Source organism: Macaca nemestrina, chromosome 17, assembly GCF_043159975.1.
Source record: "Macaca nemestrina isolate mMacNem1 chromosome 17, mMacNem.hap1, whole genome shotgun sequence".
In the NCBI taxonomy this organism is placed as follows: Eukaryota; Metazoa; Chordata; class Mammalia; order Primates; family Cercopithecidae; genus Macaca; species Macaca nemestrina.
This window is the reverse complement of record NC_092141.1, coordinates 87,765,256-87,779,290: the sequence shown is the minus strand read 5'-3', so window position 1 is coordinate 87,779,290 and position 14,035 is coordinate 87,765,256. Positions and strand designations below refer to the sequence as shown.

At 49.7% G+C, this 14,035-nt stretch overlaps 1 protein-coding gene across 6 annotated transcripts in view; it reads left to right on the top strand.

Moving 5' to 3' along the window:
• Positions 1–14,035, top strand: part of LOC105469248 (ubiquitin specific peptidase 36) — a 43,076-nt gene that overhangs the window by 25,779 nt on the left and 3,262 nt on the right. For 4 of the 6 annotated variants that reach the window (XM_071081743.1, XM_071081742.1, XM_071081741.1 and 1 more), the window contains 8 exons: positions 369–469; positions 1,286–1,427; positions 5,831–6,508; positions 7,184–7,314; positions 9,457–10,050; positions 10,914–11,128; positions 13,162–13,263; positions 13,907–14,022. In XM_071081743.1, coding sequence (XP_070937844.1) covers positions 369–469; positions 1,286–1,427; positions 5,831–6,508; positions 7,184–7,314; positions 9,457–10,050; positions 10,914–11,128; positions 13,162–13,263; positions 13,907–14,022 — 2,079 coding nt within the window. The remainder of the gene's footprint in view (positions 1–368; positions 470–1,285; positions 1,428–5,830; positions 6,509–7,183; positions 7,315–9,456; positions 10,051–10,913; positions 11,129–13,161; positions 13,264–13,906; positions 14,023–14,035) is intronic. The other 2 variants (XM_071081745.1, XM_071081744.1) reach the window with 1 other exon arrangement.

Genomic DNA, 14,035 nt, shown 5'->3' with positions numbered 1-14,035 from the left:
AGACTTGCAGTGAGACACGGAAGAGGCAGCCACTTCTGGTGCCGTCCTTAGAACCCTGGCAAAATCTTGGTGAAAGCCACATGGAGGAGGGAGATGGCCATGGTGATGAGACTGCCTGAATGTCCTTTAGAAGGGACAGTTCCTATCTGTTGGGGCACTAGGAAGGAACTGGGACTCAAAGCACGCTTTGGGGTCACATTCTGAGTTATGAAAATGTTACACATTTTAATAGGAAATTGTTATGGTTGATTATTAATAGCATTTGGAAGTGTAGCAAGTAACAGATTTTTCATTCTCTTTTTAAAAAGTGAGGATAATGGGATGCTTGTTGATTGTTTTGTTTTCTGCAAAATCCTTGGCTGCTTCAGGCAAGCAATGGACAGTGGTACCAGATGAATGATTCCTTGGTCCATTCCAGCAACGTCAAGGTGGTTCTGAACCAGCAGGCCTACGTGCTGTTCTATCTGCGGTAATAAACTCACGCCCTCCCCAGATGAGCTCACTCCCTCTGCTCTTTTCTTATACCTATGGGCCTCCCTAACCTTTTTTTGTTTGACGGTAATTGGGAATTCCACTGGAGGGGTTCGTCATGTGTCATGGAGACCGTCCATGGGGAAGGACCCTTTTTAGTAAAAGCTAGAGCCTCGGGGAAGGTCAGGACAGGATTCCGTCTGCCCTCCCATGGATGCTGTTTTGAATGTAAATGGGAAAGTCACCATTTATAGTATTGCCCCAAATTAGAGGTACTGCTCCCTGGATGGTAGCCAGCCGATGCCCCTTCCCCTGTGGGGAAGCTGCCCCTGTAGGGCCAGGCTGGGAAGAACGTGTTTGTGGGGGTGCTGCCGCAGAGCTCCTCTGGAGGGGCCTTCTCCCAGAGCTGGCTGTCACTGACCTGGAGGCCGGAGACCATGGCAACTGAGACATTTTCACTGCTTTGTACATCTCCGCTGAGTGCGACTGAGGTGTTCGAGGGGTCTCTCTTGCTCTCTGGTGCATTTAACTCTGATCTTGGAGGAATTCTGATCTAATTTGCCCTTACTCTGCTTATATTCAGCAGGTACCTGGGGCTGATCTCTCAGTCTCACGGTGGTTGAAAGGCGAAGGGAGATTCCCGAGAAGCAGTTAGGAGTGGCAGAGTGTCCCCAGGCCGTGTTTCTGCCTTGCCCCGCCTTTAAAAATATTATAATTGTGACCTTGACCTTAACTTATTCTGATTCTCTCCGTTTCTGTAATGCCTTCTCAGCTTTAATAAGAGAATTCCCGACTTGTTTTCTTCCTTTTACAGAATTCCAGGCTCTAAGAAAAGTCCCGAGGGCCTCATCTCCAGGACAGGCTCCTCCTCTCTTCCCAGCCGCCCAAGTGTGGTTCCAGATCACTCCAAGAAAAACGTCAGCAATGGGATTGTTTCCTCCCCGCTGACTGGAAAGGTATTTGTGAGAATGATGGAGGCCAAAGCAACTGGTCTTTGGTGCTCCCCACAGACCTCCTCACACTTGGGAAGTTCGCCGCAGTGGAAGGAGTTTGCAGGCAGTTTTGCACTATTCTAGTTGATGGGTTTTTATTATTATTATTATTATTATTATTTTATTATTATTATTATTATTATTTTTTTTTTTTTTTTTTTTTTTGAGACGGAGTCTTGCTCTGTCACCCAGGCTGGAGTGCAGTGGCCGGATCTCAGCTCACTGCAGCCTCCGCCTCCCGGGTTCACGCCATTCTCCTGCCTCAGCCTCCCGAGTAGCTGGGACTACAGGCGCCCGCCACCTCGCCCAGCTAGTTTTTTGTATTTTTTAGTAGAGACGGGGTTTCACCGTGTTATCCAGGATGGTCTCGATCTCCTGACCTCGTGATCCGCCCGCCTCTGCCTCCCAAAGTGCTGGGATTACAGGCATGAGCCACCGTGCCCAGCCTATCCTCACATTTTAACAGGGAAAATGTGAATCATTTGTACCAATGTTAATTTCTTGATTTGGGTAATTCTACTGTGGTTATGTAAGAGAATGTCTTTGTTCTTTGGAAATACACATGGACATATTTTGGGGTAAAAGAACATCATGTCTGCAATTTACTCAAATGGATCAGAAATAGAAATATGTGTATGTGCATACATATATAGTCATACATATGTACACACATATATATACATACAGAGGGAGGATGATAAAGGTTACGTGTTGCAGGTTAACCATTAGGAACTACCCTCTAAGTTACCTTTGTGTGTGTTTGACATTTTCTGCTAGAAGTGTTAAGAATTCAGTTTCACTAGTGAATTCATGAGCATTTTCCTCATTAGAACACAGTGATCATTTGAAGTGGGGTGGACCCTCTCTCGATGATTGTTTCTTCTTTTTTTTTTTGAGACAGAGTCTCGCTCTGTCGCTGCTGAGGCTGGAGTGCAGTCGCGCCATCTCAGCTCACTGCAGCCTCTGCCACTCTGCAGCTTCCGCCTCCTGGGTTCAAGCGATTCTCCTGCCTCAGCCTCCTGAGTAGCTGTGATTACGGGTGCCTGCCAGCACACCCTGCTAATTTTTGTAGTTTTAGTAGAGATGGAGTTTCACCATGTTGGCCAGGATGGTCTGGAACTCCTGACCTCAAGTGATTCGCCCAGCTTGGCCTCCCAGAGTCCTGGGATACAGGCATGAGCCACCGTGCCCAGCCTGGATGACTATTTTTGATGGATCATTTTCCTCTCCCTTTAGAATGAAGAGTTGAACCCCACACACAGGCAGTCAGGGCCTTTCACAGTCTGCAGGGGTTTTGGTCATTTACATACGTCTGTATTTCCCTTCACATTAAAGAAAATAGAAGCTGAAATTAGAAGCATGAGAATTGAAGTAGCAGTGAAATACATGATATAATTGCAAAGTTGGTGGCCACTGTAGCCCAGACTAGGAAGTTAGGAAGCAGCCTGGGCCAGGTACTGTGACTCATGTCTTTAATTCCAACACTGTGGGAAGCCGATGTGGGAGGACACTTGATCCCGGGAGTTCGAGACCAACCTGGGCAAAACCCTGTCTCTACTAAAAATGCAAAAGCTAGCGAGGTATAGTGGCATGTGCCTGTAGTCCCAGCTACTCAGGAGGCTGAGGTGGGAGGATCACTTGAGCCATGGAGATTAAGGCTGCAGTGAGTCGTGATCACACCACTCCACACCAGCCTGGGCAACAGAGCAAGACCCTGTCTCAAAACAAATTTAAAAAGCAGCCTGGGCAACATAGATCCCCATCGCCATAGAGAATATTCAGTAAGCTGATGTGGGAGGATCACTTGAGCCCGGGAGGTTGAGGCTATATGCAGTGAGCCATGATCACGCCAGTGAACTCCAGGCAAGGTGACAGAGTGAGACCTTGTCTTAAAAAATAAAGGAAAGGGGGGCTGGGCACTTTGGGAGGCTGAGGTGGGTGGACTATTTGAGGTCAGGAGTTCAAGACCAGCTTGGCCAACATGTTGAGACCCTGTCTCTACTAAAAATACAAAAGTTAGCTGGGCTTGGTGTTATGCGCCTGTAATCCCAGCTATTCAAGAGGCCGAGGTAGCAGAATCGCTTGAACCTGGGAGGTAGATGTTGCAGTGAGCTGAGATTGTGCTATTGCACTCCAGCCTGGGTGACAGAGTGGGACTCCATCTCAAAAAAAAAAAAAAAAAGAAGCAGCCTGGGCAACATAGACCCCATCTCCAAAAAAAGTGCAAACATTAGCCAGGCGCGGTGTGTATGTCTGTTGTCCCACCTGTTGGCAGGTTGAGGCAGGAGGATTGCTTAAGCACAGGAGGTCGAGGCTGCATTAAGCCATCAGTGTGCCACTGCGCTCCAGCCTGGACAACAGAATGAGACCCTGTCTCAAAAAAAACCCCAAAAATAAAGGAAGCCTCACTTGCCACAGGAACTCCACAGGCAGAGTGATGCCCGAGGGTGGAGGTTGGCTCAAGGAGAGTCCCTGTGTCAGGCACACCTGCGGGGGCGCTTCACTGACCATGAGCATTTTCATTACCAACGTGATTTTCCAAATAACACTGCAAGCAGACAAGAGCCATTTTACTCTGAATGACATGGTGCAAGTTCTAGTGTGTATGGAAATGTTCAACCAGTGAAAAGGCTTTGGGTGCAGTGGAAAGATGAATTCCTTTTAGAAAACAGTATTAACAAAGAATAGAATGTAGGGAGCAAAACAAAACTCAAGAAAATAGAGGTAAATTTTTAACCTCTGGTAGAGGGAAGGAGACTTTGTATGCTTAAAATTGAGGGATAAAATATAGAAAAATTATGAATCGACTAAGATGTACATTTTTGTACAGAACTTATTACAAATACAAATGAAACAATAAATATTGTCAACAAATGGTTAACATTTGTAAACATAAGATCTCATTCAAATGGAGATCACTCTAGTGCACATGCAGAGAATATGAATGTTAAAGTGGTAATAGCCCAAACAAGTGTCAAATTAGCAAATGTTTTGAAAAATAGATGTTGCTGGAGTATAGTAAAAGCAGTTTGGCAGTTTGCATCAGATTTCACGAAAATATTTATAGCCTTGTAATTCAATTTCCAGAAAATTAGCATGGCGTACTAAGTACAGGAAAAGGTCAACAAATATTTTTTAAGTATAGACTATATACCAGACCCTTGAGTTGCCGGTGAGGGCTGCAGTGGGAACAAGAGAGATAAGGGTACAGCCTCATAGTTAAGCAGGGGAAGGCCGACATTCAGCATCTAAATACAGAATAATAAGTTATTTCTATGCAGTTGTAATAAGTGCTCTGAAGGGTAAAGGATACACACACATATACTGTACTGTATTGTTAATTTCAACAATTGGAGACAATATAGCTTATATAAATTAACCGTATAGTTAATATGTATCAGTAGTATATAGTATATATATAGTAAAATGTCAAAGACGGCCGACAGGCAGGTTGCAGTTGCTCAGGCCTATAATCCCAGCACTTTGAGAGGCCAGGGTGGGAGGATTGCTTGAGCTCAGGAGTTCAAGGCCAGCCAGGGCAACATAGCAAGACCCCCCCCCGCATCTCTACAAAATAATAAAAAGTATTCAGGTATGGTGACCTACTCCTATAGTCCTAGCTGCTTGTGCCTCTGAAGTGGGAAGATCTCTTGAGCCCAGAAGGTTGAGTCTGCAGTGAGCTATGATGACATCATTGCACCACTGCACTCCAGCCTGGGCAACAGAGCAAGACCCTGTCTTAAAGACATTTATTGAGAGTTATCGCCCATAAAGATGCTTGAGGTAATAGCATTAAGATAAAACTGGGACACAACTCTTCAGGGCACAACCATTCGAAAGAAAAGACTTAAAGAAGAAAGCACTAGAATGTTAATGCATGATATGTTTAGGTGACGGGACTTTGCTAAATTTTTTTCCTTTATACTTTTTTCTCTTTCTCAAATCTTGATGAAAATGTACTGGTTTTGTAGTAAAGATGGCCATAAAGATATGTATTCAGGCCAGGTGCTGTGGCTCACACCTGTAATCCCAGTACTTCTGGAGGCTGAGGAAGGTGGATTGTTTGAAGTCAGGAGTTTGAGACCATCCTGGCCAACATGGTGAAACCCTGTCTCTGCCAAAAATACAAAAATTAGCGGTGTGTGGTGGTGCACGCCTGTGGTCCCAGTTCCTTGGGATGTCACAAAACATCAGAATTGTTCAAAGAAGCCACAATGTCTTTACCAAGAGTCCACATAAATAATTTGTCTTGAGCATGCTAATCAGAGGCCATGCCCACTACTAAGATGCGTTGTGGCCTTATGAAGGCGTGGCCCGACTGGGACTTGTCGCTTCCTCAGTTGTGTTTTCTGCTTTGCTCTCCTTAGCGACAGGATTCGGGGACAATGAAGAAGCTGCACAGCACTGAAGAGGTTGGCGTGCCCATTTCCAGGAATGGCTCCACCCTGGGCCTGAAATCCCAGAACGGCTATGTTCCTCCAAAGCTGCCCTCAGGATCCCCGTCCCCCAAACTCCCCCAGACACCCACACACATCCCGACTATCCTGGATGACCCTGGAAAGAAGGTGAAGAAGCCAGCTCCTCCACAGCACTTCTCCCCCAGAACTGCTCAGGGGCTGCCTGGGACCAGCAGCTCGAGTAGCAGCAGATCTGGGAGCCAAAGGCAGGGCTCCTGGGACAGCAGGGATGCTGTCCTCTCTACCTCACCTAAGCTCCTGGCTACAGCCACTGCCAACGGGCATGGGTTGAAGAGGAATGACGAGAGCACTGGCCTCGACAGGAGGGGCTCCAGCAGCTCCAGCCCAGAGCACTCGGCCAGCAGCGACTCCACCAAGGCCCCCCAGACCGCCAGGAGTGGAGCGGCCCATCTCTGCGATTCTCAGGAAACAAACTGTTCCACCGCTGGCCACTCCAAAACGCCGCCAAGTGGAGCAGATTCTAAGACGGTGAAGCTGAAGTCCCCTGTCCTGAGCAATGCCACCGCTGAGCCTGCAAGCACCATGTCTCCTCCACCAGCCAAAAAACTGGCCCTTTCTGCCAAGAAGGTGGGTGTGTGGGGGTCTCGCCACTGCTGTGTATCAGGAGAGCTCCAAGAGTTGCTTGGTTGGGGTTTGGAGGGAGTGAGAACATTGTCCAGGGACTTTGGCCTCCCTCATGTCAGAGGAACAAAGTGTCTTTTAGTCATTCCCAACTATTTGCAATTAAAGAACGGCTATCCTGGGGTGAAGGCAATGTGGGGTGTTGAGAGAGCCCTGATGATCTGGTGATACTCATGTGACTCATGGAGGTTTGGGCAAGGTAGCAGTTCCGTTTTCGCAGTAGGCGGAAGATCCTGACTGAACCCGAGGGAGGGTGAGCCCCACCAGCGCACTTCCCTAGCAGGGGTGGGACGGGCAGGAAGCGCAGAGCCGAGTGGGGTGCCCAGCACGGCTGCAGCAGGAAGCTTAGAAGGCAGCCACGGCACGAGGATGTGATTGTTGTGCTGAGATTTTTGTTTAAAATTTCTTCCTTTTTTTTGTTTCTAACCAAAAATACTTTTCTGGTTCTTCTTCTACCATTCCCCTGCCCCTCACCTCCCCTTTTTGTCTTCTTCTGTCCCCTCATCTTTCTTTCTGGGCTCTTTTGTTTTCATTTTCATTTTTTGTTACTTTTGTTTTCCCTCTTCACTCACGGAAACCTTTTTTAGACCACCAAGTTTTTATTTATGTCGATAACTGCAGGCCAGCACCCTGTGGAGGGCGACCGGCAATGACCTCCGTCCACCTCCCCCCTCACCATCCTCCGACCTCACCCACCCCATGAAAACCTCTCACCCCGTCGTTGCCTCCACTTGGCCCGTCCGTAGAGCCAGGTAAGCTTCGGGCCGGGACCTTCGGGGTGCCGACTGGTTCTCCCTGTGGTTGCGTGTGCTTGGCTGGTGAGGAGTTGGACGGATCACCAGCCTCACAGGACTGACAAAGCATTGGGCAGCCAGGAGGTACGGGGGGACGTCACCGACCAAGGTCCCCCTCTTCTGTGTTCCCCTGTGGTAAAGGAGCTTTGGGTGGTGAAGGCAGTTCAGCCTCTGCAGTCCCGATGTCTTAGTTCTGTCTTTGTTGGTGGTCTGTCTGCGACATCCATGTGATGACATGGTGTGCTGGAGACTGACCTGTCCTGTATCCCTACCAGCCCCATGACAGTACTTCCCAGTCGAAGAGAAAGGTGAGGTAAGGCCTTGGCGAGAGGCCTTGAGTGAGCTCGGAGTCCTGTGCGTTTTTTCTGGGGTGTCTCGCTTGCTAGCATCATGTGGGTTAAGAGCTGTCTCAGGGCTCTCGGGCTCCTCTGCACACACCTGCTGGAGATGCAGTCCCTTTCCTCTGCATATGGGCCTTGGTCCGCAGGGGCTGCCTGCGTCTGTTGGGTGCCTCGAGTGGCAGGAAGTTGAGAGTCACTGGTCAATGGCTGTCTGGAAGCCGGTGGGAGTGGGGAAGGAAGCAGTGAAAGATGGGGTGAGCCATGAGGCGGCCTGTGGGGACTGTACTGGGGACCTTGGCGCTGGGTTCTAGTTCTAGAATCTCCAGTGCTGCATGAGGGTGAGGTATGACTGTACGTCACCCACAGCCTCTGCCTTACTCTCCTCTCACATACACACGCACAAAGACACTTCTACCCTATACCTAGCCTAAGATTTGTGTGCGTGGGAGGGCCTTGAGTGTTTGGGTGTTTTTTGTTCTTGCCTTGTAAGCTTTTTTTGAAAAGATTCCAGAAGACAGGGTAATCAAACGTCGTGCAGCTGTCATGGCCCTTGTAGTTTGTTTAGATGATGATGGGGGTCCCGTTTTCCTCAGGAACCTTGGGAGGTGGGCTTTGTGGTCGCAGCTCATTGACAAAGGAGAACATGGTGGTTCAGAGTGGGAAGTTAATTTTCCTAGGGACACATAGCTGGCAAGAGGGAGCTCAGAGAGCCTCACTGGGTTTGGCGCTAGATCCTGTCCCGGACATGCCTTGCTCATGATTCTGCTCTACACATCTGTGTCCCGGTTTCAGCGTCCTAATGATGCTAATGTGGAGGTGTCATTAGGGCCAACTCAACACTTGCCTGCCTTATGAGGCTCATTTCCTGCTTGGGAACACCCTGAGACTTTCAGAGGTTGGAGAATAAATCTTCACGGGATCTTTTTTTCTTCCTTACCATTTATTGTTTAGTGAAGGCTTCCTCCCTTAACACATTTGTATTAAAGATTTAAAATATTAGCGCTCGCAAAAATATCTGAACTGCTTGGTGACAAGAAACTAAGGCATGGAACTATTCTTATTAACTTTGCCTTATTAAAAGAAAAAAAATGACTTTTAAAATCATGTGTTGGCTTGCCTTTTTTTTTTTTTTTTTTAAATCTTAGGGATCAATTATTTTAAGTTCCGGGGTACGTGTGCAGGATGTAAAGGTTTGTTGCAGAGGTGCCATGGTGGTTTGCTGCACCTATTAACCTACCACGTAGGTAACTTTGCTTTTTTTTTTTTTTTTTTTTTTGAGACGAAATCTTGCTCTGTCGCCCAGGCTGGAGTGCAATTGCGCGATCTCGGCTCACTGCAACCTCTGCCTCCCAGGTTCAGGCGATTCTCCTGCCTCAGCCTCCCAAGTAGCTGAGATTACAGGCGTGTGCCACCATGCCTGGCTAATTTTTGTATTTTTAGTAGAGATGGGATTTTACCTTGTTGGCCAGGCTGGTCTCAAACTCCTGACCTCAGGTGATGCGGCCACCTCGGCTTCCCAAAGTGCTAGAATTACAGGCATGAGCCACTGCGCCCGGCCAACTTTGCATTTAAATAGATGTCGAATTAATTGTTAGCTTTCTTTCAAACTTACGTGTAACTTAATGTGTATCTGAAAACTGCAGGGCAAAAGCCTTTTCAGATTTTTAGGTGAAAGGGAGGGGAGTGAGGGTGAACAGAAGAAACAGCTCTGCTGGGTCTTTCAGAACATCCTCTCCCTGTTTCCTGGCTGTCCCCACAGGGCTGTGTCACCTGCTCCCCAATCATCCAGCCGCCTGCAGCCCCCCTTCAGCCCCCACCCCACATTGCTGTCCAGTACCCCCAAGCCCCCAGGGATGTCAGAAGCACAGAGCTGCTCCTCCTTCTCGACGGCCCTGCCTCAGGTCAACGAGGACCTTGTGTCCCTTCCACACCAGCTGCCAGAGGCCAGCGAGCCCCCCCGGAGCCCCTCTGAGAAGAAGAAAAAGACCTTCCTGGGAGAGCTCCAGAGGCTAGGCTCAGAGACGTGCCTCCCACAGCACATCAGGGAGGCCACTGCAGCTCCCCACGGGAAGAGGAAGAGGAAGAAGAAAAAGCACCCAGAGGACACAGCTGCCACCGCCCTGCAGGAGGGGCAGACACAGAGACAGCCTGGGAGCCCCACGCACAAGAGGGAGGGCCAGGCCCAGCTGCCCGCTGTCAGACGGCAGGAAGACGGCACACAGCCACAGGTGAACGGGCAGCCGGTGGGATGTGTTACGGACGGCCACCACGCGAGCAGCAGGAAGCGGAGGAGGAAGGGAGCAGAGGGTCTTGGTGAAGAAGGTGGCCTGCACCAGGACCCACCTTGGCACAGGTAAGGGCAGGAGCAAGGTGGCATCTGTGTACCTCTGCCAAGAAACAAAGCAAAACCACAGAATCTACCTCTAACCCCACGTAGGTATGATCTGGAAATGTAGTCTGCTTTTGTGGTTTTCTAAAATGTGAATATGTGAGCAAATGTCTCCTCTGGCCCGTTGTGGTGGCTGACACCTGTAATCCTAGCACTTTGGGAGGCTGAGGCAGGCGGATCACTTGAACCCAAGAGTTTGAGACCAGCCTGGGCAACACGGCAAAGCCCTTTCTCTACCAAAAACAAAAATTGGTTGGGCATGGTGGCACATGCCTGTGGTCCCAGCTACTCAGGAGGCTAAGATGGGAGGATGGTTTGAGCCCAGGAGGCGGAGGTTTCAGTGAGCTGAGATTGCGTCACTGCCCTACAGCCTGGGTGACAGCTAGACCCTGTCTTTTAAAAAAAAAAAAAACAAAAAAAAAACACAAAAGACTCCTCTGATAAATACCAGTGGATTGGTCCTTGAAGTGACAGTGGTATGGACAGTAGTGTCCATCATTGTATGTGCAAAGCCGTCCAAGGATGCTGGATCAGGTGACCCAGGCCAGGCCAGACTCTGCAGTTTCATCAGGTCACAGTAGCCTGCACATTAGCCTCGACGGGCTTGGCTCAGTTAGGATGAGAAACATGACTGGTTTTCCCTCCATTGTCTCCATGGCTGCGTGTGGAGCGTCCGCTAATGCGTGTTGGGGGAAGAATGTTGCAGGGAGCTCCGTGCACTGGGTCACAGCTGGGGTGGCACCTTCTCCATGTTGCAGGCGGGAGTCTGTGAGCTCCTGCTCCCCTTCCAGCTTGCTCAGAGCTGACTGCTGCCTCTCACTTCCCAGCAGCTGCTCTCCCATGGGTGATGGTGATCCAGAGACCATGGAAGAGTCTCCAAGGAAAAAGAAAAAGAAAAAAAGAAAGCAGGAGCCACAGCGGGTGGTAGAAGAGGATGGGCATCTCGAAGTCCTGAGGAACGCCAAGCCCCGAGATGCTGCTGTCCCCGAGTCCAGCAGCCACACGCCATCTGTGAATGGCTGGTGTCCTGGAGACCACATGGGTATGCACTGGGCGAGGGGTTGGGGACCGCATGGGTATGCACCAGGGGAGGGGGTGCAGGACCACATGGGTATGCATTGGGCGAGGGGGGTATTAGGGAGTGCACAAGCTGAGAGCAGTGCCTCCTGTATCTGAGCTTGGGAGGGTCTGGGAGAAGATGTGGAGGTCCCTGGGACCCTGCCAACCTTCACTCCCCACCCACGAGTCTGTTCCCTTGGGTGATGGGGTTGAAGCTTCCTCCTGTGTCAAAAGCATTTGACTGAAAAACCCCATGGGAGAGGTTACAGCGCACATGAGGTTTAAAACATTCTGTGAACGCCAGTGGATCTTCTGATTCAAAGCTGTTCCTGTCTACAGCTTCTCATTGAATGACTCCCTGAACTCCCAGCCTGAGTTTTTTTTCTGTGATGGTTGAACTTAGAAGAGTTGGGTTCAATCCTCCTCTCCCTCTATGTAGCTGGGCCTTTCAGAACATAGCATGGTGCGCTTGCTGTTGGGGACCTGTGTGCTGTGGCTGTCCTTGGGGCTGTCCAATTGGAGGGTCTTTTGTTTTCTTTAGGGCTGGCTGGGGCATGCCTTGGCAGGCACCTGCCACAGAACACATTTGTTAAGTGAAGGGAAGAAAGTCTTGGCTGCTTGGTATAGCGGGCCGAGTTTGAGTGAGGCCTCTGCTGCAGTCTGGAAGGTCTGATGGCAGTGCATCCAGGGGCCAGCAAGACCTTAGAGACTGATTTGTATTTATCCAACTCTTAAGAAAGGAATTTATCGATAAAAATGAAATAGTATGAAATAAATTGCAAAATGCGGGTGCTAGCAAGTGCCAACCGTGTTTGCTGACCAGCATGCTCTCAGAAGTACTGCACTAACATGGTGCCAGAGCCGTGCTCCGTGCCATCCTTGGAGCAAAGCGGAGTTGGCTTGTTAATGCAGGAATTCAAGGGACATCACTTGAGCACTTGTAGTGCGCCAGGGTCCATGCCAGGTGCTAGTTGTGTGTCCTGAGCAGTGCGCCCTGCACTGCGCACTGGGGGCTGCATGGGCTCTGAGGGGGAACACCTGGCCCCATACACTCAGTCCTGTGCACCTGAGGAGAATGGCTACATGAGCAGGGTACCAGGCCCAGGGGCAGGAGGCGCAGCATGTTGGGAGCAGGCAGGCTACTCTGCATGGCCACGTCCCTGGGCTGTGGATGAGATGGAAACTATGGAAGCCACTGTGCAGGGGCAGGGGACACTTAGCCTGGAGCTCACTGAGGAATTGGAGGCAGGGAGAAATGAGGTTAGATTTGTGTGAAGGGAGGTGAGTATATTCCAGGGGCTATGTGGGTAGCTGGCCAGAGGACTAGTTCAGAAAGGGTTTCTAGAACCCGATGAGGGTGGTGAGTGCTCTCCTGGTCCCGACATGCTGGGTGGACCTGTGCAGTGTTGCTGACAGGGACCAGGTTACCCCTGGACAGGGCTTAAGAAGTCGGGGTCCCTGATGGCAGCAGCCAAGCTTAGCCGTTCCCCCCACCCCTGTTGTCGTCCAGGTGTCAGGCTGGTTCTGGGCCACGGGCCTCTCCCTTAGGTGAAGTGGGTTCCATTTAGATCTAGTTTTCGTCCCTCCCTCTGTCAGACTGAGGACTTACCCTGCTGGTTAAAGGGGTTTTAAGGGTTTTTTTTTTGCTTTTTAGCTTTTTGTTATTTTCCATGTTTTCTTTTTCATGAATTGACTTGGACAACCTTCTCTACTGTGTGAGATCATTAGTAAATTAAGCATGTAAGCATTAGTAAATAAACATTTAGGCTGGGCGCCATGGCTCATGCCTGTAATCCCAGCATTTTGGGATTACAGTTTGGGAGCACTTTGGGAGGCCAGTAGGAGTCCCCAGGAGTTTGAGACCAGCCTGGGCAACATAGTGAGACCCTGTCTTTAAAAAAAAAAAAAAAAATGGCATCTACTTACTGTAAGTTCTGCTATAATTTAAGGTGTGTGGTTGCTTCCCCAGTGGGTTATTTTAAACGTTTGTAAATGTTTCTTGGCTCCTCCTTGCAGGGCTGGGCCAGGCCCCTCCTGTGTCTTGGAATGGAGAGCGAGAGTCTGATGTGGTCCAGGAACTGCTCAAATACTCATCTGATAAAGCTTATGGGAGAAAAGGTACTGGTTTGGAGACAGGACTTCTGTTTGCCTTTGATTGGTTGGTTTTGGAGGAGGGAAGGGTGTGGAATGGATCCTGGCGTACTGTGAGTGTGGAGGGCAGGCATCGCTCGGCTTTGAGAATGGGAAGAGGAATCTCAACACTGGCTGGAATCCTCTTTAAACCCTCGGCCGTGGCACGAAGGTGGCTTCTGTCCATGGCAGGATCCAGAACAGCTGCTTCTGAGGGTTGGGGCAGGGTGAGGAACCCAGCACATGCTGGGTCTTGGGTAGGGAAGGGGCAGAGTGACCAAGCTCTTCCAACCTAGGTAATGTCACTTCTTACTCAGAGCGTGTTTTTATTCAGACTTCGAGGCCGAATAGGACATCTTTGTTTCTCAGACGAGGGCGTGGTTTTAGAGAGAACTGAAGTCTGTGGCCGTGGTTTAGCGTTTAGCTAAGAGGGTGGTGTTGGGGGTTCTGTGCTGACCGACCACACACGGACGTCGAGCCGTCCTCCTCTTGTCCTTCTGTTCACCACAAGGTGGCACTCAAAATTGTTGACTAATTATGGGTAGACTAGTTGGTAAATGACACTCTTGAAGTGAAGCCTCAGGGTACCTGGGAACCTGCACTGGTGCTGAGCCCTGTGTCTGCCTGGTAGTTCTGACCTGGGATGGCAAGATGTCGGCGGTCAGTCAGGATTCTATTGAAGACAGCAGACTGGCCCAGACTGAGACCGTGGTTGATGACTGGGATGAAGAGTTTGACCGAGGGAAGGTATGATGTGTGA